This window comes from Lampetra fluviatilis, chromosome 33, assembly GCF_964198595.1.
Source record: "Lampetra fluviatilis chromosome 33, kcLamFluv1.1, whole genome shotgun sequence".
NCBI classification, from domain to species: domain Eukaryota; kingdom Metazoa; phylum Chordata; class Hyperoartia; order Petromyzontiformes; family Petromyzontidae; genus Lampetra; species Lampetra fluviatilis.
In genome coordinates, this window is record NC_136307.1 from 11,744,751 (window position 1) to 11,772,311 (window position 27,561).

A 27,561-nucleotide genomic window follows, 5' to 3' on the forward strand; every position below is an offset into this window, starting at 1 on the left:
GTGGTGGGGTTGGTGGTGATGGTGGTGCTGATGATGGTGGTGGTGTTGGTGGTGGGGTTGGTGGTGATGATGGTGATGATGGTGATGGTGGTGATGCGCGTAGAGGGATGGAGATGCCCCCCACAAACACAGCTTGGCGATAGCAAGAGACGACATTCTAATTCTCGCTTTCTCCCCCGTCTCCCCCGTCTCCCTCACCCGCCATCAGTCTACATCGAGGCACCAGCAACGTGCAACGTGGACATGCAGTTGTGCCCAGGTTGGCAAGTTTACAGGTCATTGAGTAGGCGGCCAGTGGTTCTCAACCTTGTTTGGCTGCTACTCTACCCCTCCTTGTTGTATTTTGTTTCAACCGAGTACCCCCCCCACCCCTCTCCGGCCTGGTTCTGATAAATACATGCATGAATAATGGACGTGCTAAATCGATATTTGAACCAATTGTCCATTTTGTGAGGTATCCTCACGAGCTCGTAACTCGAAGCGGATACAAAATCAACGGGCGCTCCGCGTGCGTGACGCCATCTGTGCGCACTCGCCCGCTCCTCTTGGAAGCCGCGTTGCTTGCCATCAGCGAGTGAAACATTGACTTGATGTGGCTCTAGGCTACCACATGGATTTAAACGTTATCGTAGTCATTTTATGTTGACAGATTCATACGTGACTATTCACGTATGAGAACATTTCACACATTTAAAAAGCACCTCGCGTTACCCCCTGGGGGACATTGCCACGTTACCCCCCCCCCACTACCCCCCAGGGGTCCGCGTGCCCCCGGTTGAGAACCACTGACGGAGGCCACCCCGCTCGGCTCCTGATGCGCGCTAACGGGCGGTGGGAGGACGTTGACGATGCGCGAGCTGAGACCGTGGGGGGGGGGAGGGGAGGGGGGGTCGCACGGCAGGAAGTGGAGCCGCTGCAAACTGCAGTGGCTCTGCTGCGGCAAGCGCCAGGGGGTTGACGTTTGGCACAAGAGTCGAGTCGCCTGTACCAAGCGGCGAGTGGCAATGGAGCAAGGCGGTAACACAGTGCGCATTGAGGAGTGACACCACAGTGATTCACACAGTGAGTGATGACACGGTAATTGTCACAGTGAGCGGTGACGCGGTGGTTGACACAGTGAGTGTTGACACGGTGGTTGACACGCTGAGTAGTAACACGGTAGCTGACACGGCGAGGAGTGACACGGTAGTTGACACGGTAGTGACACAGTGTGTAGTGACACAGTCAGTAGTGACACAGTGTGTAGTGACACAGTCAGTAGTGACACAGTGTGTAGTGACACAGTCAGTAGTGACACAGTGTGTAGTGACACAGTCAGTAGTGACACAGTGTGTAGTGACACAGTGTGTAGTGACACAGTCAGTAGTGACACAGTGTGTAGTGACACAGTGTGTAGTGACACAGTCAGTAGTGACACAGTGTGTAGTGACACAGTCAGTAGTGACACAGTCAGTAGTGACACAATGTGTAGTGACACAGTCAGTAGTGACACAGTCAGTAGTGACGCAGTGTGTAGTGACACAGTCAGTAGTGACACAGTCAGTAGTGACACAGTGTGTAGTGACACAGTGTGTAGTGACACAGTCAGTAGTGACACAGTGTGTAGTGACACAGTGTGTAGTGACACAGTCAGTAGTGACACAGTGTGTAGTGACACAGTGTGTAGTGACACAGTGTGTAGTGACACAGTCAGTAGTGACACAGTCAGTAGTGACACAGTGTGTAGTTACACAGTCAGTAGTGACACAGTCAGTAGTGACACAGTGTGTAGTGACACAGTCAGTAGTGACACAGTGTGTAGTGACACAGTGTGTAGTGACACAGTCAGTAGTGACACAGTCAGTAGTGACACAGTCAGTAGTGACACAGTGTGTAGTGACACAGTCAGTAGTGACACAGTCAGTAGTGACACAGTCAGTAGTGACACAGTGTGTAGTGACACAGTCAGTAGTGACACAGTGTGTAGTGACACAGTGTGTAGTGACACAGTCAGTAGTGACACAGTCAGTAGTGACACAGTGTGTAGTGACACAGTGCATGACACCGTGAGCAGGAAGAGCCGAAGCCATTTCCCGTCGCCTCCATCCCCCGCGGAAATTGCGGGGGGAGGGCCCCCCCCCCTCTGCCCCCGCCCCCCACGTCCCCGAGTCCCCGTGCAGAAGACAGAGAGCGGGGTTCGCGTTTCCCGTCACGAACCCCTCCAGGGTCCTCGCTCCCTCCCTCTCCACTGCCCCCTGAGCCCCCCCCCTTCCTCTCCGTTTCTCCACTCCGCCAGGGGGGCCATGAGCGGCGGGCGCGGCTCGTGAGGAGGAGAGAGCGGCGGCAGCAGCAGCAGCAGCAGAGCGCGGAGGAGGAGGAGGAGAGCGAGGAGGAGGAGGAGGAGAGCGAGGAGGAGGAGGAGAGCGAGGAGGAGGAGGAGGATGGCGGGCAAGAAGAAGAGGCAGAGCCGGCTGCTGCGCACGCTGGGTCTGGGCCACCACGGCTCGCAGCAGATCACGCACGCCGTGCAGGGCCCGGGGGGGGCCGCCGCCCCCCCGCAGTGGCCCCAGGCGCCCATGCCGCCCCACGAGGAGCTGCAGGCCCTCTTCGCGGAGCTCGTGGTGCGTGCCCCCCACCCCGCCCCCCAAGTCGGTGTGTGTGTGGTCCTTGACTCAACCGTGTGCGTGCCTGCGTGTCTACGTGTAGGTGCGTGTCTGTGTTCGTGCATCTTTGTGTGTGTGTTGCTGCGTGTTCCCGTGCAGGTGTGGAGCGGTCGTGTAGCGGTTAGCGCTATGCTGCGCTGTGAACCCGGTGACCCGAGTTCGATTCCCGCTCATGGCCAACACCGGTGACGATTATCAGAACCGGTCCACGGACTCCTCTCAGTTGATTCAGCCTCAAATGAGTACCCGGTGCATTCTGTAAACATCGCCACTAGGGAGACAAAGGCGGCCGGGCGTGGTGTTGCCCATCCGCCACCTCGTGTGCCGTTCCGGCCTTTATACGTGTTTGCTAATAGCACTTGCCCCAAAAATCGGTTAAGACTATACGGGGGATCTTTGTCTTTGTTTGTTTTGTCTATATACGTGTGTTATGCATGAGTGTGTCTCTGTGCATGTCTGTGTGTGCGTGTGTCTCTGTGCATGTCTGTGTGTGCGGGTGCCTATGCACGTGCGCGTGTCTGCGTGCGCATGCCTGCGAGTGCGTCTGCGTGAGTCTCACGCGAGCTCTGCCCCGCCTCTGCAGGACGAGTTGGATCTCCCCGAGAAGAACCGCGCGGACATGTTCGCTCTGCCCGACGAGAAGAAGTGGCAGCTCTACTGCAGCAAGAAGGTGGGTGGGGGGGGAACATCCACATAGTGGGCAGCCTCACTGGGATGGCAGTCACACGTAGAGAGGTGGGGGGCAACCACATTGTGGGGGAGGGGGGGCAGCGGGGGGCAGCCACACGCAGGAGTAGGCACACACACGGGGCAGTCGCAGTTGTCAGGGTCTCCCTCGCAGGTGCGTTGCGGTGACTGGCGGCGCACAGCCGGGAGGCTGCTACTCTACGAGGGCGCCAGCTCCTCGCGAGTGCCGCTTCTCTCCGGGCACTCCACGGGGTCCTGGCGGGGAGCGCTCGGGGAGCTCGTGCCCAACGTCGCGGCGCAGAACCCTCCCGCGAGGAGCCTTGAGGCTCGCCGGGGCCTTTCCGGGACGCTGCGGAGCTAACCAGTTGTTAATTATGGCTATTAGGGTGATTAGCGACGTCCGGCCCAACTTCATAATTGTTTTGAGTTGGTGTCCGCTGGGGGAGGAGGGTGAGGGTGCGGTGGGGGGCGAGGGGGGATAGACGGGTGTGGTCGAAGATCCATTGGGATTAATCTGGGATTAAACCCAGGAATGTGGAGCGGTGGTGCGGTGGTTAGCGCATTGCTCCGTGAACCCGGTTTTCTCAAATTCCGTTCCCGGCCACGGCTAACGTCGGCGAGTGGCCCCACCCGCGTCACGAAGCTTGCGCCGACCGGAACGGTGAAGTATGGTCAAACGAGCTCCCCGTGACCCACGCGGTGCGATTGGGGCCTGCGTGCTGCAGCAGCACCTGGTGGGTAGGGGGTGGGGGCTACTTAGGTATCGACTGGCTGGCGGGACGAGCACACAGGTGGACGTGGGGTTCCTGCCTGGAATTGGTGCGTGACGTGGCATGCGGATGGGGGGGGGGCAGTGACGTGGTATGCGGATGGGGGGGGGCAGTGACGTGGTATGCGGTAGGTTCTGACGTGCGACGTGTTAGCAAATTACATTTTTGTTTAAATCGCGGCCCCGGCGCATCAGAGCAGCCAGCAACAATCAGCACTGTTAGCAACGTTGGAATAGACACGGAGAGTGTGACGTGTTTCTTGAATTGAGCGAGGTTAACTGTTGTTGTGAGAGCTTGGGAAGAAGAGATGACGACGACGACGACGATGATGATGATGGGAGAGGGGTTTCCAGAGTGGAGCAGTGGAGGAAGTGGGGTGCCTTGCAGTGTAGTGAGGTGTAGGTGACTGAGCGAGTGGGTGTGTGTGAGTGTTGTTGTTTTGTGGGGAGTGTATTGGTTTACGCTACGAACCTGGCGAACCCGAGTTCGATTCCCGCTCACGGCCAACATCAGTGACGATTATTTTCAGCCTGTGCCTCCCCGAGGTCGCCTCAATTGAGTACCCGGTGCGGTGTATAAACATCGCCACTGGGGAGACAAAGGCGGCCGGGCGTGGTGTTGGCCACCCAGCCCCGCATGTGCCGTGCCAGCCTTCATAGTTGCTCGCCAACAGCACTTGCCCCAACAGTCTGTTAAGGCTACACGGGGGCGTCTTTGTCTTTATATCTGTTGTTGTTGTTGTGACCTGCAGTGTGGTTGTTGAACCCAGCGGGGGAGAGACGACAACGTGCGTACGTATGTACGGTGAACTTCTTTTGCACCGTACGTTGCCGACCGTGCTAATCGCAGGTACACCTACCACACCCGGCGCGGGTTGGGTGTGGTAGGTGTAGGACGGTGACGTTGTGTGCGTGCGTGCGCTTTGGTGTCTGGGACGTGTGACGCGGTGTAGATATGTGGTGGTAGGCGTGTGTGGGAAGTTGTTGTGAGGATGAGCACATTGTTGCCGGACGCCACCCTGCGAGTTAAAGGAGGTAAATCACAGAACAATAACAACGAGTTGCGTGTCCGGTCAATCCACATTGTCACACGAGCAGCCACACCAGCTGGACAGGTGCAACAACAACAACAACCGCCATTCGCCACTAAGTGGCGGTGACGTCACCACGACGCTTGTGCCAGGCCAAGTGCACTTTGAGGCTGTCACGTGAAGTGTCGAACGCCCGCTGGCAGGAGGTCACGGGGCAGACCCAGCAGGTGCCACGGGTCGACTGACCGAGATGATCGAGATGACTGGCTGATGCACCACCTGTGCCCCCTACTGTACCAACTTGCTGTGCTTTAGCCACCCGGCGCTCCGCTCGTTGTTGTGAGCGTCGCTCCTCCGCCCTCCGTTGTTGTTGGAGGGCGACTGCCTCCAACTGCCCAGTAGCGTCCTTCACGAGCCTCCTCCACTGAGGCCGATCTTGACACCGCTGGTACCAGTCATCGGCAAGTCCACTCAGCTCCACGTCCTCCTGTACCACATCACTCCATCTCTTCTCCAGCCCGTGCCGCGCCCGTTTAGCCCCCTCGATCCGACCAAACAAAAGCTGTTTAGGCATGCGGTAGCTGGGCATGCGGGCTACATGACCCAGCCAACGCAGCCTTGCCTGCCAGAGGAGCTCACCGATGGGACTTTGCCCAGATCTTTCAAGGATTTGTGAGCTCCTCACACAATCCAGCCTGGTTAAACCCAGGATGGATCGTAGGCAGGCCAGCCTAAATGTTTCCAACCGACGAAGTAGCTCCATTAGGGGGGTCCACGTTTAGCAAGCGTATAGAAGGGAGGGAATGACCGTGGCCGAGAAGACCTGAAGCTTCGTGCGGAGCGACAGACCAGGTAGCTTCCAGACAGCGTTACGCAACCGATGAAAACAGGTGCACACACACAAACACACACACACACAGACACAAACACAGACACACACACACACAAACACACACACATATACACACACAAACACACACACAAACACACACATACACAAACACACACAAACACACACACACACACAAACAACAACAACAACCGCCATTCGCCACGAAGTGGCGGTGACGTCACCACGACGCTTGTGCCAGGCCATGTGCACCTTGAGGCCACGTGAAGTGTCGAACGCCCGCTGGCAGGAGGTCACGGGGCAGACCCAGCAGGTGCCACGGGTCGACTGACCGAGATGACTGGCTGATGCACCACCTGTGCCCCCTACTGTGCCAACTCGCTGTGCTTTAGCCACCCGGCGCTCCGCTCGTTGTTGTGAGCGTCGCTCCTCCGCCCTCCGTTGTTGTTGGAGGGCGACTGCCTCCAACTGCCCAGTAGCGTCCTTCACGAGCCTCCTCCACTGAGGCCGATCTTGACACCGCTGGTACCAGTCGTCGGCAAGTCCACTCAGCTCCACGTCCTCCTGTACCACATCACTCCATCTCTTATCTAGCCCGTGCCGCGCCCGTTTAGCCCCCTCGATCCGGCCGAACAAAAGCTGTTTAGGCATGCGGTAGCTGGGCATGCAGGCTACATTACCCAGCCAACCCAGCCTTGCCTGCCGGAGGAGCTCACCGATGGGACTTTGCCCAGATCTTTCAAGGATTTGTGAGCTCCTCACACAATCCAGCCTGGTTAAACCCAGGATGGATCGTAGGCAGGCCAGCCTAAATGTTTCCAATCGACGAAGATGCTCCATTAGGGGGGTCCACGTTTCGCAAGCGTAGAGAAGGGAGGGAATGACCGTGGCCGAGAAGACCTGAAGCTTCGTGCGGAGCGACAGACAAACAAACACACACACAAACAAACACACACACAAACACACACACACAAACACACACAAACACACACACACACAAACACACACACAGACACACACAAACACACAAACACACACAAACACAGACATACACACACACAAAACACACACACACAAACACAGACATACAAACACACACGCACACAAACGCACACACGCACACACACACAAACACACACACACAAACACACACAGACACACAGACACACAAACACACACGCAAACACAAACACACACGCACACACAAACACACACGCACACACAAACACACACGCACACACAAACACACACACACATACGCACAGATCCCCCGTGTAGATTTAACAGACTGCAGAGGCAAGTGGCTGTTAGCGAGTAGCGCCTATGATGAGGCTGCTTATAATTACCGGCGAAACGTCGTACACGAATTGTACGGTGTTTTGAAATACGGTGTTTTTTCTGGAAGACTCTGCTGTTTTTTCCTGGATTTCCTGTTGCGTGTAGTCACCTTTAAGATGTTTCTTGTTCATGTTTTTGTTTGTTGCGGTTGCACCCGAGTCAAGAGCCGCATGGCTCACAGGGTTATAGCTAATAAATGCAACTGAAACTGAAAAATGTCGTGGGTTTAGTCTACAACATACTAGTGTCCTGAACGAGTGACTAATTGGCATGTTTGTGTTTACTTGAGAACCCTGGCTCGCTATGCTGGGTGGTGGGTGTAATGACACGTTTGTATCTAACCAACAAAAATGTTGATGGATAACATTGGTCGCAGAAAGTCCACGTGTGAGAAAGCACCCTCTGAAGGCCGCCGCCGCGGCACAGAGGGGGTGGGTGGCCAGCACCACGCGTGCCCAGCCGCCTTTGTATCCCCAGTGATGATGTTTACGACACACCGCACCAGGTAACCATTTGAGTACCTGGGGCGGTGTGTAGTCGGCATCCGAGGGGAGACGCACAAACGGCTCGGATAATCGTCACTGGTGTTAGCCGTAAGCGGGAATCGAACTCTGGTCGCCGAGTTCGTAGCGCAGCGCGATAACCATTTCGCTGCTGCTCCCCACGCATACACACAGATACACACACGATACAAATTTTGATGCTGACGATGTTGCTGGTGCTGATGATGTTGCTGATATGACGCTAATGACGGTGCTGCCGATGATGACGGTGATGCTGACGATGTTGCTGGTGCTGATGATGATGCTGATATGACGCTAATGACGGTGCTGCCGATGATGACGGTGATGTTGACGATGTTGCTGGTGCTGATGATGATGCTGGTGGTGCTGTTGTTTCAGGAGGAGGATCCGAACCGCTCGGCCACGAGTTGGCCCGACTACTACATCGATAGCATCAACCAGATGTCTTCGGTGAGTGGCGGCGAGGTGACGCAGCGACCTGTGATGGGTGTGTCGGTGGGGTGAGTGAATGGGTGGGTGAGCGAGTGGGTGGGTCAGTGGGTGAGTGAATGGGTGGGTCAGTGGGTGAGTGAATGGGTGAGCGAGCAAGCAGGTGCATGGGTGGGTCAGTGGGTGAGTGAATGGGTGCGTGGGTGAGTGACATGGTGATGGTGAGTTGAGTGGTGACAGGGTAAGTGAGTGACAGGGTAAGTTGAGTGCTGAGTTGGGTGGTGATTTTAGTGGTGAGTTGAGTGGTGAGTGACGTGATGAGTGAGCTGAGTGGTGAGTGTCTGGCCCGGTGCTGCAGATGACCTCGGTGAGTGGCTACAGCCCCGAGGAGCAGGCGGAGCGCGCGCAGGTGGTGGAGGGACTCAAGACGGCGCTGCGCACCCAGCCCATCCGGTGCATCCCTACACCCCGACACCCTGCACCCCGACACCCTGCACCCCGACACCCTGCGCAATGACACCCTGCACAATGACACCCTGCAGCCCGACACCCTGCACAATGACACCCTGCACAATGACACCCTGCACAATGACACCCTGCACAATGACACCCTGCACAATAACACCCGGCACCCTGCACAATGACACGCTGCACAATGACACCCTGCACCCCGGCACCCTGCACAATGACACCCTGCACAATGACACCCCGACACCCCGACACCCCGACACCCTGCACAATGACACCCCGACACCCCGACACCCTGCACAATGACACCCTGCACAATGACACCCCGACACCCCGACACCCTGCACAATGACACCCTGCACAATGACACCCTGCACAATAACACCCTGCAGCCTGACACCCCGACACCCTGCACAATGACACCCCGACACCCCGACACCCTGCACAATGACACCCTGACACCCCGACACCCTGCACAATGACACCCTGCACAATGACACCCCGACACCCTGCACAATGACACCCCGACACCCCGACACCCTGCACAATGACACCCTGCACAATGACGCCCTGCACAATAACACCCTGCAGCCCGACACCCCGACACCCCGACACCCTGCACAATGACACCCCGGCACCCTGCACAATGACACCCTGCGCAATGACACCCTGCACCCCGACACCCCGGCACCCTGCACAGTGACACCCTGCGCCCATGTTCTGAATACTCCTCACCGTGTCTCTGCTCACCTGATATCTCACCCTGACCTCGCCCTCACCTCACCCTCAGCTCACCCTCACCTCGCCCTCACCTCACCTCACCCTCACCTCAACCTCACCTCACCCTCACCTCACCCTCAGCTCACCCTCACCTCACCCTGACCTAGCCCTCACCTCACCTCACTCTCAGCTCACCCTCACCTCACCTCACATCTCCTGCTTGGGTCTCACACACACAAGCTCCCCCGTGCGGCCTACACAGGCTGTTGGGTGGGACGAGTGCCGTAAGTGAACGCCTGTTAAGGCCGGCACGACACACGAGGGGGTGGGTCGCCAGCACCACACCCTGCCGCCTTTGTCTCGCATCACATCTTTGCTTACACTTCACACGCTGGCACCTTACACCCTGCCAGGTGCTAATTTAAGGCCCAGTCGACCTAGGGGAGGTTCAAGACCAGTTCAAATATATTCGCCACCATTATCGGTCGAACTTGCGTCACCAGGGGGCTAACCACTGCTCTTCTGCACCCCTGCACTGCTCCGTACGCACACGTGCACACACATACACACACGTACACACACGCATGGGCTCACACGCACATACACGCACGTACACACACGCATGGGCTCACACGCACGTACACGCACGCGCACACACGCGCAGCTTCGTGACGCGCTTCATGGAGCTGGACGGCCTCTCGGCGCTGCTGCACTTCCTGGAGCGCATGGACGAGGACACGGCGTCGGGGCCCGCGCACGCCGCCGCCATCGGCTGCGTCAAGGCGCTGATGAACAACGCGCAGGGCCGCGCGCACGTCCTGGCCCACCCCACGGCCGTAGACGCCATCGCGCGCAGCCTCGCCGTGGATGCGCCGCGCACCAAGGTGGCCGCGCTCGAGATCCTGGGCGCGCTCTGCCTCGTGCCGGGAGGCCACCGCAAGGTGCTGCAGGCCATGGTCAACTTCCAGCAGTTCGCCAGCGAGCGCACGCGCTTCCAGGTGACGCCACGCTCGACGCCGCACTCCGCGTCGCCACGGTCCTCGCCGGCATTGTCACCGTCGTCATGACTGCCACTGCCGTCACCGGCACTCTCGGTGCTTCCACCTTCGTCACCATTCTTCTTCCCGCGTGCCTCTCCTCCCGTCTCGCGACGTGTCCCCCGGCTCTCTTAAGTCGACTCGTGGCTCCTCTGTGATGGGCACCACTCACCGTCATTCTCATCGTCGTCATCGTCATCATCGTATTACTTACAGAAGGCGTTTTGTGTTTCGTATAATTCTGCTGCAACTCGATGACCAAAGGCTTCGCAAAATCAGCGAGGCTCTTGTGGTGCACGACTCTCCTCACTCTCCCGCAGACGCTGATGAGTGACCTCGCACGCAACACGGGACGTTACCGCCAGGAGCTCGGCCTCAAGACGGCCATCATGTCCTTCTTCAACGCCGTGCTCAACGCGGGGCCCGGGAAGGTGAGCCCCCCCCCCATCCCTCTCTCACTCCAACCCTCGCACCAACCAGAACGTCAACTCTAAACCCACTACCCTGACCCTGTGACACATGAACTTGACCCCATAACTCCGTGACCCCACCGTGACCCCACCGCGACCCCCGCTGTGCGAGCCAGGAGAAGCTGGAGTTCCGGCTGCACCTGCGCTATGAGCTCCTCATGCTGGGCCTGCAGCCGCTCATCGACGCGCTGCGCGAGCTCGAGAACACCACTCTCGACAGGTGACCCCTCCCCCACCCGCCTCCAGCCCCAGGCCCACCGTACACACGGCACACCGCATCCCATCCAGTATGATTCTCGCTGTGGCTGCTGGTCGCCTGCCGCCTCCCGGCTCTCTCCAGTTCCAACTGGAATCCCAGAGAGAAACGGCGGCCGGGTGCCGGGTGTCTCTGGCCGGGTGAGCGATGTGTGCACATCGACGTTCAGCCCCCTTTGCGTGTGTCTGTGTCTGTCTGTGTCCATGCGTGTGTATGGGGAGCGGTAGTGGTTAGCGCTACGCTGCGCTACGAACCCGGCGACCCGAGTTCAATAACAGTTCACGGCCAACACCAGTGACGATTATCTGAATTGGTCATGGTCCTCTCCTAGGTCGACTCAACCTTAAATGAGTACGTGGTGCAGTGTGTAAACTTCGCCTCTCGAGAGAGAAAGGTGGCTGGGCGTGGTGCTGGCCACCCACCCCCTCGCGTGTCGTGCCGGCCTTCATAGGTGCTCGCGAACAGCACTTGACCTAACAGTCTATTAAAGAGGCTATACGGGGGATCTTTGTCTTTGACTTGGGGAGCGATAGTCAGTGGTTAACGCACTGAGCTATGAACCCGGCTATCCGAGTTCGATTCCCGCTCACGGCCAACACCAGTGACAATTATCTGAATCAGTCACGGGCCTCCCCTAGGTCGAGTCAGCCTCAAATGAGTACTGTGCGGTGTGTAAACATTGCCTCTAGGGAGAGAAAGGTGGCCGAGCATGGTGCTGGCCACCCACCCCGTCATGCGCCGTGCCGGCCTTCATAGGTGCTCGCGAACAGCACTTGCCCCAACAGTCTGTGCAGGCTACACAGGGGATCTTTGTAAGCGTGTGTGTCCGTGCGTCTGCGTGCGCCCACGCAGGCACTTGGACTTCTTTGAGATGTCGCGGAACGAGGACGAGGCGGAGATCGCGCGGAGGTTCGAGACGGTGAGGACCGGCGCTCACTGGCCCCTCCCCCCACCGGCCTCGAGCAGCGTGCCCCAGCGTGGAGCCCGGGCTTCAATCTAACACCCCCCCCCCCCCCCACTGCCCCCCGCCCCCCCGTGTCTCAGACGCACATCGACACGCGGAGTGCGGGGCAGATGTTCGAGGCGATCCGGAAGAAGCTGAGCTTCACGGACGCGTACCCCCACCTCATGTCCATCCTCTTCCACTGCCTGCAGATGCCCTGTGAGTGGGGCAGGCATCGTGCGAGGCTGACGAACGATGGCTCGTGATGTCGATGATGTTGCCGGTGATGGTGATGTTGATGCTAGTGGTGGTGATGTTATTGATGATCATGACGACGACGACGGTGGTGGTGGTGATGATGGTACCGGTGATGTTGATGATGATGGTGGTGGTGGTGCAGACAAGAAGGTGGGCACTACGGTGCAGCACTGGCAGCTGCTCGACCGCCTGGTGCAGCAGATGGTGCTGCAGGGCCCACGTGGGGAGGACCCGGACATCGCGCCCCTCGACAACTTCAACGTCAAGAACATCGTGCGCATGTGGGGACTGCCTCGCAACGCAGAACATCGCACAGCACACCACGTGGTGCACAGCACACCACGTGGTGCACAGCACGCAGCATACTGTACAGTGCACAGCACTGCACAGCACACCACGCAGTACACCACGCAACACAGCATACACCACCACACAGCACATTGCGCAGCACAGCACACGTTCACTGATTTCACGAATCACAGAAATTCCCATTGCTTCCCCTCATATATTTTATTAACCTCATCTCCACCATTACATTAATATGTACTATTATTAATTCTGTGTAATGTGCCTTCGATAAGGCATTATATAAATTATTATAAGATAAACACATGGCACACTGCGCAGCATACAGCACAACAGACAACACAATGCAGAGCAAACCGTGCCACGCACACCACACCCAGAACAGCATTATACATCGCATGCAAACCTCCGCTCTCCTCACCAATCTCCTCTCCGATCTCACCGCACTCCTCACCCGCACGTCCGCTGTTCTCCCAGGTTGGTGAATGAAGGTGAAGTGAAGCAGTGGAAAGAGCAAGCGGAGAAGATGAGGAAAGGTGAGGAGGGGGGACGTGGGTAGCGGAGGGGCCCGTGACCTCCGGGTGTTGTGACCCTATCCAACCCCTGTGAGTTCTGATCGTATTTGACCCCACGTGACCCCATATTTACTAAGGCCCGTTTGATCCCTCCCACACGTTGTAACCCCCACGCGACCCCCACGCGACCCCCACGCGACCCCCACGCGACCCCCACGCGACCCCCACGCGTCATGACGCTGTCTTGTGACCCGTGATCGACGTGACCCCGTGACCCCGCGACCCCGCGACCCCGCGACCCCGCGACCCCGCGACCCCGCGACCCCGCGACCCCACCACGGGTAGAGCACGGGGAGGTGCAGGGCCGCCTGGAGCGCAAGGAGCGTGAGTGCGACGCCAAGACGCAGGAGAAGGAGGAGCTGGAGGGGCTGCTGGGCCGCATGAAGGAGCGCCTCGAGCGCGAGAGCCTGGAGCTGGGCCGCGCCCGTGAGCAGGCCGCCGCGCTCGCCGCACAGCTGGCCCGCACGGTGACCTCCTGACCCCCCGGCAACCCTGAACCCTGACCCCCCAAACAATCATAACCTTGACCCCGAGTAAGGCCGACCCTGAGAAACCCTGACCCCCAGAAACCCTAACCTTGACCCTTAACAACCCTGACCCCTAGTAACCCTAACCTTGACCCTTAACAACCCTGACCCCTAGTAACCATAACCTTGACCCTTAACAACCCTGACCCCTAGTAACCCTAACCTTGACCCTTAACAACCCTGACCCCTAGTAACCCTAACCTTGACCCTTAACAACCCTGACCCCTAGTAACCCTAACCTTGACCCTTAACAACCCTGACCCCTAGTAACCCTAACCTTGACCCTTAACAACCCTGACCCCTAGTAACCCTAACCTTGACCCTTAACAACCCTGACCCCTAGTAACCCTAACCTTGACCATAAGCAATCCTGACTGGGACGCGAGCCTCAGAAATCCTGCAATGACATCAAGGACAGTAACACAACACAATACCCTGAACCTGGACTAGGGAATCTGGCCAGGCGCAGTGACCCCGATCTGATCCCTGGGACCCTGACCTCGTTAACCTTTAGGGATGCATGGGGGTGGGGGGGAGGGGGGCGGAGGTGGGGCGTGGGGTGGGCGGGGTGATTGAAGGTATTGTGACCCCCCCCCCCCCCCCCGTGGAGGCCGTGATGATAAACCCGTGCGTGCGGCCCGTGTGCCCGCAGGGAGCGGTGCCCGGTGGCCTGGCCCCCGGCAGCCCCGGGCAGGACGGCTCCCTCGCCTCTTCCGCCCTGGGGGGCCCCGCGGGGCCACCACCGCCCCCCGGCGGGGGGCCACCCCCTCCCCCCCCCGCCTCCCCCTCCCCCGGGGGGCCCACCCGGGGCTCCTCCCCTGCCGGGGATGAGCGCCCAGGGCACCGCCAAGAGGAAGAACCTCCCACAGCCGTCGCAACCCCTCAAGTCCTTCAACTGGACCAAGCTGCCCGAGGTGAGGGGGTTGCGGGGTTACGCGGGGTTGCGGGGTGGGGGGGTCGCAGGGGTCATCAGAGGTCAGCTGCAGGTGCAGGGAAACGATGTCGATTCGTGATTGGTTGATTGGTGACGAGTTCGTGAATGAACGCCTCCGAGTTGTGAATCCCTCCGGGCCGCAGAATAAGCTCGGCGACACGGTGTGGAACGAGATCGACGACCTCAAAGTCTTCAAGGTCCTGGATCTGGAGGACCTGGAAAAGACCTTCTCGGCCTACCAGAAGCCTCAGGTGCACACTCGCCAATGTCATCACAATCATCATCGCCACCATCATTTCACCACCATCACCGCCGTTTTCATCAATATGAATATACAAGTTGATCATCGATTATCCGGCTTCCAACATTACACAGAGGTCCCGGGCCGATCTGGCGAAGCCGGCAAAACCACTCCAAAGGCTATAATCAGTCCGGCGATCAGCACAGTGTACGTGACAAAAAAAGTAGCAATGCTTTATTTCAGTGTTACATATTATACATGGTACATTATACACTACATTCAACTTAAACAATCAAAATACTGGATGGAAATACATCGCCCCATGGAGAGCCATCGAGATTGGAGTGGTAAGGTATGGTACAGTAAATAAAGTAACTTTTTAAAGTAGGATTTTTAGTTTTGTCAGTTTGTATGTTTATGCCAATTTCAGTGTAAACTAATTTAAAACACTAGAAAAACATGTACACAACACCTACAAACATAATGTTGCGCAACAATGTGCAAAAATAAGCTATTTTAAATCATGATGATGATTGATTATCCGGCGTTTTTGAAAATCCAGCGACCCCTCCTCCCCGAATCCCCCGGATAATATAATCGATGATCGACTGTACTCGATAACGCAGAGTTCTGCGTCACTCCGCTGCTGGATTAAAGCCTCCCTGCACCCGTGACGCTCACGCACGTTGTTTGACCACGATCGGCATCTCGAGCACGAGCACCACCATCATCGTTTTCATTGTTGTCTTCGTCACCAACCAGGACCATCATCATCATCGTGACCATCCTATCAGCTGCCGGGATCATCATCAGCAACCGTCAACATGAACGCCACTGTCATCATCAGCGTCATCATCGACATTACCATCCCCACTATCGTCTGAACCACAAGCAACGTCATCATCACCACCATCGCCTCCGTCACCGCAGAGGTTGAGCAGTGACCCCCCCTCCCCCCACCAGAGGGATAACGTGGGCTCGACAGAGGACATCTTGAACGCAAGCCGGAAGGCCAAGGAGCTGAGCGTCATTGACGGGCGCAGGGCCCAGAACTGCGTCATCCTCCTTTCCAAGTGCGTGGGGGGGGGGGGGAGGTCGCCTGGGGCCTTGCTACCGATGGCGGTGGTGTTGATGCTACTGGTGGTGTTGGTGATGGTGGTGATGGTGGTGTTGGTGGTGTTGGTGGTGATGGGGTGTTGATGTTACTGGTGGTGATGGTGGTGTTGATGTCACCGGTGGTGTTGGTGGTGTTGGTGGTGTTGATGTTACTGGTGGTGATGGTGGTGTTGATGTCACCGGTGGTGTTGGTGGTGTTGGTGGTGTTAATGTTCAAGTCAAAGTCAAAAGTCAAAAGTCACTTTATTGTCAAGTGTGTTACATGCATGACATACAACACAGATGAAATTACAGTCCTCTCTCTTGGTCCCACGGTGCAACCAAGCAATTAAAAAATGAATCACAATTAACAGACATAAATAAACAATAAACAATCGGCGATCAACACAAGATAAATAATCCAAAATGTAATAGACTTAAAATAAACAACAGTCAAGAATTATAAAATGTAAAATATTATTTAAATAAAATATTTAAAGAAATAAGATATTTAAACCGGTGTGGTAGTGCGATGTAGTGCAATGTGCAGTCCAGAGATCAGGATGTACGAGTGAATGTGTGTGTGGGGGTGGGGGTCAGGGGGCAAAGGGGGGAGGGTGGGCAGAGGGGGGGAGTGATGGTAGAGCAGGGAGGGAGTTGAGTCTCCTGACAGCCTGGTGAAAGAAATTGTCTTTGAGCCTGCTGGTCTTGGCCCGAAGACTCCGCAATCTCCTCCCTGACGGCAGCAGGCTGAAGAGGCTGAGATGGGTGGGTGGGATCACCTGCAATCTTGATTGCTTTGCTGGTGATGCGGGTGTTATAAATGTCCAGAAGAGGAGGGAGAGAGACACCAATGATCCTCTCAGCTGCTCTCACTATGCGCTGCAGAGTCTTGCGGCAGGACACGGTGCAGGTGCCGTACCACACGGTGATGCAGCTCGTCAAGATGCTCTCAACGGTGCCTCTGTAGAAGGTGTGCATGATGGGGGGCGGGGCTCCTGCTCTTCTCAGTTTGCGGAGAAAGTACAGGCGCTGTTGGGCTTTTTTGGCCAGTGATGCAGTGTTGTGACTCCACGACAGGTCTTCAGAGATGTGCACACCCAGGAACTTGGTGCATCTCACCCTCTCCACTGCAGCACCGTTGATGGTTAGCGGTGGTGTTGGTGGTGTTGGTGGTGTTGGTGGTGTTGGTGGTGTTGGTGGTGTTGGTGGTGTTGGTGGTGTTGATGTGATTGTTGGTGGTAGTGGTGATATTGTTGACGTTGCTGATGTCGTTGATGTTGTTGACACCTCAGGTTGAAGTTGACCAACGAGGAGATCAAGCGCGCGGTCATGCAGATGGACGAGCACGAAGACCTCCCCAAAGACATGCTGGAGCAGGTGGGGCTCTCACTCACACTCACTCACTCTCTCACTCTCACACCAATACCAATACAACCGCCATTCGCCACGAGGTGACGGTGACGTCGCCACGGCGTCTGTGTCAGGTGCACTTTGAGGTCACGTGAAGTGTCGAAGGCTCGCTCACAGGAGGTCTCTGCACAGACCCAGGTGCCACGGGTTGGCTGACTGAGATGACCGGTAGATGCACCACCAGCTGTAACACCCTACTGTGCCAACTTGCTGCTTTTAGCCACCCAGCGCTCCGCTCGTTATTGTGAGCGTCACTCCTCTGCCCTCCGTTGTTGCTGGAGGGCGACTGCCTCCAAATGGCCACAGAGGCCGATCTTGACACCGCTGGTACCAGTCATCGGCAATTCCACGCAGCTCCACGTCCTCCTGTACCACATCGATCCATCTCTTCTCTAGCCCGTGCTTCACCCATTTAGCCCCCTCTATCTGGTCAAACAAACACTGTTTAGGAATGCATGGGCTGGGTATGCAGGCTACATGACCCAGCCAACGCAGCCTTGCCTGCCGGAGGAGCTCACCGATGGGACTTTGTCCAGAACTTTCAAGGATTTGTGAGCTCCTCACACAATCCAGCCTGGTTAAACCCAGGATGGATCATAGGCAGGCCAGCCTAAATGTTTCTAACCGGAGAAGATGTTCCATTCAGGGAGTCCACGTTTTGCTAGCATAGAAAAGGGAGGGGATTACCATAGCCAAGAAGACCCAAAGCTTCATGTGGAGCAACAGACCAGGTAGCTTCTACATAGCATTACACAGCCGGTGAACAGATGCCACTGGACTGATTCGGAGTGAGACCTCTGCTGTCAAACCGGAGCCGGTCATGAGCACACTGCCCAAGTATGGAAAACTCTCCACTTTCTCCACAATTGCCCCACAATTGCCCCATCACCAATTGTGAGTTGTGGGGGTGGAGTGTCCAATGGTACAAAATGCCCAGGCAGGTGTTTCGTTCTGGTGGGGATGATGGTAAGTCCCCACCTCTTCGTGGCACACTCCTGGTTCGGTAGCAGTGCCTCCAATTCCTCCTCTAAGTGAGCAGCAATCACCAGATCATCAGCATACATAACATGGTTGACCAATAAGGAGCCATTCCTAGACCGCACCCCTGCATTGATTAGCCACCCATTATATCTGTACCAGATGGAAATTCCTCTGGTACAGCCATCGAAAGCTTCACAAACTACACGGTCAAAATGGATGTTAAACGTACACGCACACACACATGTGCACCCCTTTACCTCGTGGTCAGGTGTGGAAGTCTGACTCACTTGGGGTAGTGGGATCATGAGGTTGTGGGGTCACGGGGTCACCGGGTCACCCATATCTGCCCCCAGCTGCTGAAATTCGTGCCGGAGAAGAGCGACGTGGACCTGCTGGAGGAGCACAAGAACGAGACGGAGCGCATGGCGCGCGCAGACCGCTTCCTGTTCGACATGAGCCGGTGCGGGTCCCACCACACCACGCAGACCAAGTACACCACGGAAACCACACCACACACCCCACTCACGCCACTCACACCACGTCAACTACACCAAGCACACCATACCACTCGCTCTACACCACTCGCACCACGCACAACACGCAAATCACCCCACGCACACCACAACGCACAAACCATGCACACCACACACACCATGCCACACCACTCACACCATGCCACACAACGCCACACAACGGACATCACACCGCTCCACTGGCACGGTGAGAGTTGACACCCCCCCCCCCCCCCCCCAGAATCCCCCACTACCAGCAGCGGCTGCAGGCGCTCTACTTCAAGAAGAAGTTTGCGGAGCGCGTGGAGGAGTGCAAGCCCAAGGTGGAAGGTAGTCGCCCACCTTCCTCATCACCCTCCTCACCCTCCTCACCCACCCTCTGACCCACTCTCCTCACCCTCACCTCCCTCACCCACCCTCTTCACCTCCCTCACCCACCCTCTTCACCTTCCTCACCCACCTTCCTCACCACCCTCCTCACCCTCCTCACCCACCCTCTGACCCACTCTCCTCACCCTCACCCACGCTCTTCACCCTCCTCACCCACCTTTCTCGCCTTCCTCACTCACCTCCCTCACCCACCTCCCTCACCTACCTCCCTCACCTACCTCCCTCACCCACCCTCTTCACCCAACTCACCCACCCTTCTCACCTTCCTCACCCACCTCCTCGCCCACCCTGCTCACCTTCCTCGCCCACCGTTCTCCTCACCCTCCTCCAAACCTCCTTGCTCTCCTCACCCTGAGTGAGTGAAGACGTGGGTGGGTGGGTGGGTGAGTGAACGAGTGAGTGAGTCTGTGAGTGAGTGAAGATGTGAGTAGGTGGGTGGGTGGGTGGGTGAACAAGTGAGTGAGTGAACGTGCTTGGCTGTGCGGGGCGTGAGCTGCCTGCAATTCACCCCCTCGCGTGCCGTGCCGGACTTCGATGGCGCCCGGCGCTAAGAGCAGCGCTTGCCCCTGGAGCGTGTAAAAGCTACACTGAGGGGGGGGGTCTCTTTGTCGTCGTCTCTGTGTGTCTGGGTAGCGGTGTTGGAGGCGTCGCGCGAGGCGCTGAGCTGCGAGAGTCTGCGCCAGCTCCTGGAGGTCGTCCTCGCGTTCGGCAACTTCATGAACAAAGGGCAGCGGGGGAACGCGTTCGGCTTCCGCATCGGCAGCCTCAACAAGATCGCCGACACCAAGTCCAGCACAGACAGGTGCCGCCACCACCACCACCACTACAGTAACCACCACCACCACAGTAACCACCACCACCACAGTAACCACCACCACCACAGCAAACACCACCACAGCAACCACCACTACAGTAACCACCACCACAACCACCACCACAGTAACCACCACCACTACAGTAACCACCACCACAGTAACCACCACCACTACAGTAACCACCACCACAGTAACCACCACCACAGTAACCACCACCACAGTAACCACCACTACAGTAACCACCACCACAGTAACCACCACCACAGTAACCACCACCACAGTAACCACCACCACTACAGTAACCACCACCACAGTAACCACCACCACAGTAACCACCACCACAGTAACCACCACCACTACAGTAACCACCACCACAGTAACCACCACCACAGTAACCACCACTACAGTAACCACCACCACAGTAACCACCACCACAGTAACCACCACCACAGTAACCACCACCACTACAGTAACCACCACCACAGTAACCACCACCACCACAGTAACCACCACCACAGTAACCACCACCACCACAGTAACCACCATCACTACAGTAACCACCACCACCACAGTAACCACCACCACAGTAACCACCACCACAGTAACCACCACCACAGCAACCACCACCACAGTAACCACCACCACAGTAACCACCACCACAGTAACCACCACCACAGTAACTACCACCACAACCACCACCACAGTAACCACCACCACAGTCACCACAGTCACCACCACCACAGTAACCACCACCACCACAGTAACCACCACCACAGTAACCACCACCACCACAGTCACCACCACCACAGTCACCACCACCACAGTCACCACCACCACAGTCACCACCACCACAGTAACCACCACCACAACCACCACCACAGTAACCACCACCACCACAGTCACCACCACTACAGTCACCACCACCACAGTCACCACCACCACAGTAATCACCACCACCACAGTAACCACCACCACAGCAACCACCACCACAGCAACCACCACCACAGCAACCACCACCACAGTAACCACCACCACCACAGTAACCACCACCACAGTAACCACCACCACAGCAACCACCACCACAGCAACCACCACCACAGTAACCACCACCACAGTAACCACCACCACAGTAACCACCACCACAACCACCACCACAGTAACCACCACCACAGTCACCACAGTCACCACCACCACCACAGTAACCACCACCACCACAGTAACCACCACCACAGTAACCACCACCACCACAGTCACCACCACCACAGTCACCACCACCACAGTCACCACCACCACAGTAACCACCACCACCACAGTAACCACAACCGCCAACAACAACAACCACCGCCAATCGCCACTAAGTGACGGTGACGTCACCAAAGGGCTTGTGCCAGTCTATATGCACATCAAGGCCACGTGAAGTGTCGAACGCCCGCTGGCAGGTCACGGCACAGACCCAGGTGCCATGGGTCGACTGAGATGACTGGCCGATGCACCACCTGTTCCCCCTACTGTGCCAACTTGCTGTGTTTTAGCCACCCGACGCTCTGCTCATTGTTGTGAGCATCGCTCCTCTGCCCTCCGTTATTGCTGGAGGGCGACTGCCTCCAACTGCCCAGTAGCGTCCTTCATCAGCCTCCTCCAGAGGCCGATCTTGACACCGCTGGTACCAGTCATCGGCAAGTCCACTCAGCTCCACGTCCTCCTGTACCACATCACTCCATCTCTTCTCTAGCCCGTGCCGCGCCCGTTTAGCCCCCTCGATCCGGCCGAACAAAAGCTGTTTAGGCATGCGGTGCCTGGGCATGCAGGCTACATGACCCAGCCAACGCAGCCTTGCCTGGCAGAGGAGCTCACTGATGGGACAGATCATAGGCAGACCAGCCTAAATGTTTCTAACCGGCAAAGATGTTCCATTAGAGGGGCCCACGCTTCGCAAGCATAAAGAAGGGAAGGGATGACCGTGGCTGAGAAAACCCAAAGCTTTATGTGGAGCGAGAGACCCCAGGTAGCTTTCACACAGCGTTACGCAGCTGATAAAAATATGCCGCTCGACTGATTCAGAGTGATGCCTCTGCTGTCAAATCGGAGCTGGTCATGAGCACACTGTCCAAGTATGGAAAACTTTCAACTCTCTTCACAACTGCCCCATTACCACATGGGAGTTTTGGGGGTAGAATGTCCTATAGCACAAAATACCCAGGCAGGTTGCTGAGCTTTGGTGGGGCTGATGACCCCACCTCTTCGTGGCACGCTCCAGGTTCAGCAGCAGCGCCTCTAACTCCTCCTCTGAGTGAGCAGCAATCACCACCACCACAGTAACCACCACCACTGGCAGCAATATAAACCTCCATGCCATCCTCATCACTCCCGGCGTGCCGCGTTGCCTCTATCTACACACACACGGATCTCGCAATCGGTGGGGACGTGGGCACCCCCCCCTCCCTCCCCCTCACCGTGCACCCCCCACCCCCCTCACCATGTCTCGTGCTCGTGCAGGAACATCACCCTGCTGCACTACCTCATCACAGTGCTGGAGCGACACTTCCGCGGAGTGCTGGCCCTGCGTTCTGACCTCCAGCACATACCGGATGCCGCCAGGGTCAAGTACGTCCTGCACACTCCACCAGAGACCGACACATGGAGGGTCAAGCGGACAGACACCCGGACGGACACACAGATAGCCACACGGACGGTCACGTGGATGGTCACGTGGTCGGACACATGCAGACTCCTCGAGACGGATATCTGCTTTGCCTATTATCTTCAGTCGCATTCGTAACCCCCCCCCCCACTCCTCCCCACTCACCCCCCCCTCCCCCCACAGTTTTCTGGAGCTGGAAAAGGAAATAAACAACATCAAGAAGGAGCTCAAGAGCGTCGAGGACGTGAGTCGTGACACCAGTGCACAGCAGTGATAACACCAGTGATGACACCAGTGGTGACAGCAGTGAAAACACCAGTGGTGACACCAGTGCACAGCAGCGATAACACCAGTGGTGACACCAGTGGTGACACCAGTGGTGACACCAGTGGTGACACCAGTGCACAGCAGTGATGACACCAGTGGTGACACCAGTGCACAGCAGTGATGACACCAGTCGTGACACCAGTGGTCACACCAGTGGTGACACCAGTGGTGACACCAGTGGTGACACCAGTGGTGACACCAGTGCACAGCAGTGATGACACCAGTGGTGACACCAGTGGTGACACCAGTGGTGACACCAGTGGTGACACCAGTGCACAGCAGCGATAACACCAGTGGTGACACCAGTGGTGACACCAGTGGTGACACCAGTGGTGACACCAGTGCACAGCAGTGGTGACACCAGTGGTGACACCTGTGGTGACACCAGTGGTGACACCAGTGGTGACACCAGTGGTGACACCAGTGGTGACACCAGTGGTGACACCAGTGGTGACACCAGTGATGACACCAGTGATGACACCAGTGGTGACACCAGTGGTGACACCAGTGGTGACACCAGTGGTGACACCAGTGGTGACACCAGTGGTGACACCAGTGGTGACACCAGTGCACAGCAGTGATGACACCAGTCGTGACACCAGTCGTGACACCAGTGGTGACACCAGTGGTGACACCAGTGCACAGCAGTGATGACACCAGTGGTGACACCAGTGGTGACACCAGTGGTGACACCAGTGCAAAGCAGTGATGACACCAGTGGTGACACCAGTGGTGACACCAGTGCACAGCAGTGATGACACCAGTGGTGACACCAGTGGTGACACCAGTGGTGACACCAGTGGTGACACCAGTGGTGACACCAGTGCAAAGCAGTGATGACACCAGTGGTGACACCAGTGGTGACACCAGTGCACAGCAGTGATGACACCAGTGGTGACACCAGTGGTGACACCAGTGCACAGCAGTGGTGACACCAGTGGTGACACCAGTGGTGACACCAGTGCACAGAAGTGGTGACACCAGTGGTGACACCAGTGCACAGCAGTGGTGACACCAGTGGTGACACCAGTGGTGACACCAGTGGTGACACCAGTGCACAGCAGTGGTGACACCAGTGGTGACACCAGTGCACAGCAGTGGTGACACCAGTGGTGACACCAGTGCACAGCAGGGGTGACACCAGTGGTGACACCAGTGGTGACACCAGTGGTGACACCAGTGGTGACACCAGTGGTGACAGTAGTGGTGACAGTAGTGGTGACAGTAGTGGTGACACCAGTGGTGACACCACTGGTGTCACCAGTGCACAGCACCCAGGACCTAGTTGACAGCTGCCCACACCCAGCCCAGGTGGTGCCGTGAGCACTGGTCCTGCCCAGCACGACCCCTGAGACCCCTTGACCCCATACCGTGGGGGACCCCCCCCCCACTCCGGCACCACCAGGAACAGCCCTTATTGATGTGGCAAGGGCCCCCCAGCGATGAGCCCCCCCCCGCCCCCCCATCCTGACTCGGTGCCCCTCGCCCCACCCCAGGAGCTGGTGTACCAGCGCGCCAACCCGTCGGGCCAGGGGGATAGGTTCGTCCCTGTGATGACGAGCTTCATCAACGTGGGCAGCTACCGCTTCTCCGAGCTCGAGGAGGCACTGTGCGACGCCAAGCAGAAGGTGCTACAGCTACTGCAGCTACCACAGCTGATACAGCTACTGCAGCTACCACAGCTACCACAGCTGCTACAGCGACTGCAGCTACCATAGATACAGCTTTCGCAAATACAGCTAACGCTATCACAGCTACAGCTACACTTCCGCAGAGCTACTAAAGCTACACGACCACAACTACATTACTGCAGCTATAAGAGCTACCACTGTCACACAACTACCGCAGCAACAGGTGTATGCAGGAACCTGTACAGTGTCTTTCCTCAAGTAACCGCCACCCCTCTCTCGTCCCCCTTTGTCTCCCCCCTTCCCGTTTGTCACTTGCTCTCCCCCTCGCACTCCCACCTCCCTCCCCCACCATTCCCCCTCCCTTCCCCCCCCCCCTGCTCCCTTCCCCTGCCCACTTCCTTTTCCCCTCTCTCCCCATCTCCCTCTTGCTTTCGTCCCCTATATCCCCCCTGCCGCCTCTCTCGCTCTCCCTTCTCTCTCCCCCTATCGCTCTGCTGTTCGTATCCCTCCCTGTTACTCCCCCCCTCTCTCCTCCCCCCCCTACCCCCACGGGCTCAGTTCAGCTGGGCCGTGGGCCACTTTGGGGAGGATGCGAGCCGCTCGCAGCCCGAGGAGTTTTTCGGGATCCTGGACACGTTCCTGCAGGCCTTCGCCGAGGCCCAGCACGAGCTGGAGGACTCGAGGAAGAAGAGGGAGGAGGAGGAGAAGAGGGCACGCCTCGACGCACAGGTGGGTCGCACACGCGTAAAGGGGTCGGGTCGGAGGTCAACTCAGGGCTCGGATCAAGAGTGAGAGGCCGCGGATGGCTTGGTGTTTGTGAACGTTGAGGACCTGAAAGGTGGAATCGAGGCAGTTTGAGTCAAAACCTGAATCTAGCGTGTTAAATATTTAATTTTATCCATAATAGAGGTTTTTGGGTTAGATCGCGTAAATATATAAATGTGTCGTTAAAACCCGCCACCACTGACACAGCCAACTAGTAAGGGTTGTCACGTAAACAGAACGTGCCAATTCGTCACTAGTGCAGCACACCGGTGTGTTGGAGGTACAAGCCACTGAGTTATATAACTATTCTTCAGAAGCGACCTGGCCACAAATCATAGCTCAACGAAGTGGTTCATCACGTGTAAATTTATAGCAGCCAAGTAATCTAAACTCATGTTTATAAATGTGCAGGGGAAAACTGGAGGACTTGGAGAATAACCCACGCAACTGCGGGAAGAACATGCAAACTCTGCATATACAGCAGGCGTCAGGGTCAGGATAGAACCAACGACCTCCTGCATACCGGGCGAGGGAGATAACATCTCGCCACCGTGGCGAATGATGTTTACAGGCCGAGGCCGTAAACTGGCCACCCCGGGGGGGCACCCCGGTTTAACCGCGGGCGGACGAAATCCAGATTTTAGTAGCGCTGGTTCAGCCAGGCGTTGTCCTCCGCAGCCACACGGCAATGGCATCACCTCCATCTCGTGGCACATCGGCCACAATGTGGCCAGAATGAAGGTACAAAGAAATCTGACAGCTTCACTGCAAAGAGCGACAACGAGGGCCGAAGCTCCTGGTTCTCGGAGAGAGATAGAGAGAGACCATCAGGGGAGCCGGTTTTCGGAGGGAGTGGACGAGTCTCTGCGTCTCTGGGCGAGATTCTCGGGTGGTGACGGTGCCATCCCAGGAGGAGGATCGGGAGTTGAGTCGGTGACGTGGTACATTGTTGAGGCTTTGGTTGATGGGTAGGTTGCCAATCCATTATATTTGACAGATGCAATAACTGGTCTGGGACTGTTCTTGCTGTTGTTTTACTGCCTTGGGAATTGGTATACTTATACAACTAGAACTTATATACTCTATTTTACGTATTTATCTTTAGTGATTTTCTCTCCTTTGTTGTAACTTTCTGACCCTGTGCCCCCTAACTGCGACATCTGCGAGATAACAAAAATAAGCTTCGTAGCTCATCGGATTTTCCGCCAGTCTAAATAAAGATTCTGATTCTGCCTCCCCCGCCGGCTACCGCAGATGAAGGAGCAACGCGAGCGGGAGCGGAGCGCGCGCCGGGCGGCCGCGGGCCCCGACGGGGACCAGGGCGAGTTCGACGAGCTCGTGTCGGCGCTGCGCTCCGGCGACGTCTTCGACAAGGACCTCCTCAAGGTCAAGAGGCAGCGCAAGCGCGTGTCCAGCGCCGTGCCCGAGGCGGGCCGTGAGCGCAACACCATGGGCCTCTACTGAGCGCCTATGGCGCCGCCCCGTCCGGGGCGACCCCGGGGGGTGGTGGTGAAGCGCGTCCGGGTGCCAGGAGTTGATGTGTGCCGCCGACATCTGGATACCGGCGTTACACGGAACTTTGAGAGGTGTGCGCGGGTTTGTTCTTCGGTGGAAAAGTGACGACTCGACCCTTCGGGGCCACGCTCAACAATGGCTTGTTGGATAGGAGGGGTCCTTAAAGGACTTGGGGGGGGGGGGGGGGGGGGGGAGTCAGCTCACGCTGAAGTTACCACTGCTCACACTCGTGTTACCACAGTTCACGGTTGTGTTGACACTGTTAAACCTCATGTTAACTATACTCTTAGTTTTTTCGGTAAAGTCACGTAGGTAGGGATTCCAAGATGCATCTTCGAATCCCTGCCTCACTTGATACAGCAAATCTGGCTGTGACGGTCCCACCTGATGACGGAGACTTGTGTTGCCTCCGAAACGCCGTGATTTTTTATTATTTTATTTCTATTATTACTTTTATTAATTTTAATTTCA

At 56.9% G+C, this 27,561-nt stretch overlaps 1 protein-coding gene across 1 annotated transcript; it reads left to right on the plus strand.

Moving 5' to 3' along the window:
- The first annotated feature begins 2,411 nt into the window (after positions 1-2,411).
- LOC144944073 (disheveled-associated activator of morphogenesis 1-like) lies at positions 2,412-27,273 on the plus strand. The gene is given in 25 exon segments (XM_078872130.1): positions 2,412-2,600; positions 3,226-3,312; positions 8,220-8,291; positions 8,629-8,723; positions 10,123-10,456; positions 10,816-10,926; positions 11,082-11,185; positions 12,074-12,140; positions 12,266-12,383; positions 12,565-12,703; positions 13,206-13,264; positions 13,589-13,770; positions 14,483-14,599; positions 14,601-14,744; positions 14,908-15,015; positions 15,969-16,078; positions 17,396-17,480; positions 18,848-18,954; positions 19,248-19,336; positions 20,030-20,198; positions 22,708-22,815; positions 23,036-23,096; positions 24,676-24,807; positions 25,369-25,539; positions 26,830-27,273. Coding segments are annotated over 25 exon segments (3,159 nt in total). The 5' UTR covers positions 2,412-2,420; the 3' UTR covers positions 27,040-27,273.
- The last annotated feature ends 288 nt before the right edge of the window (positions 27,274-27,561 follow it).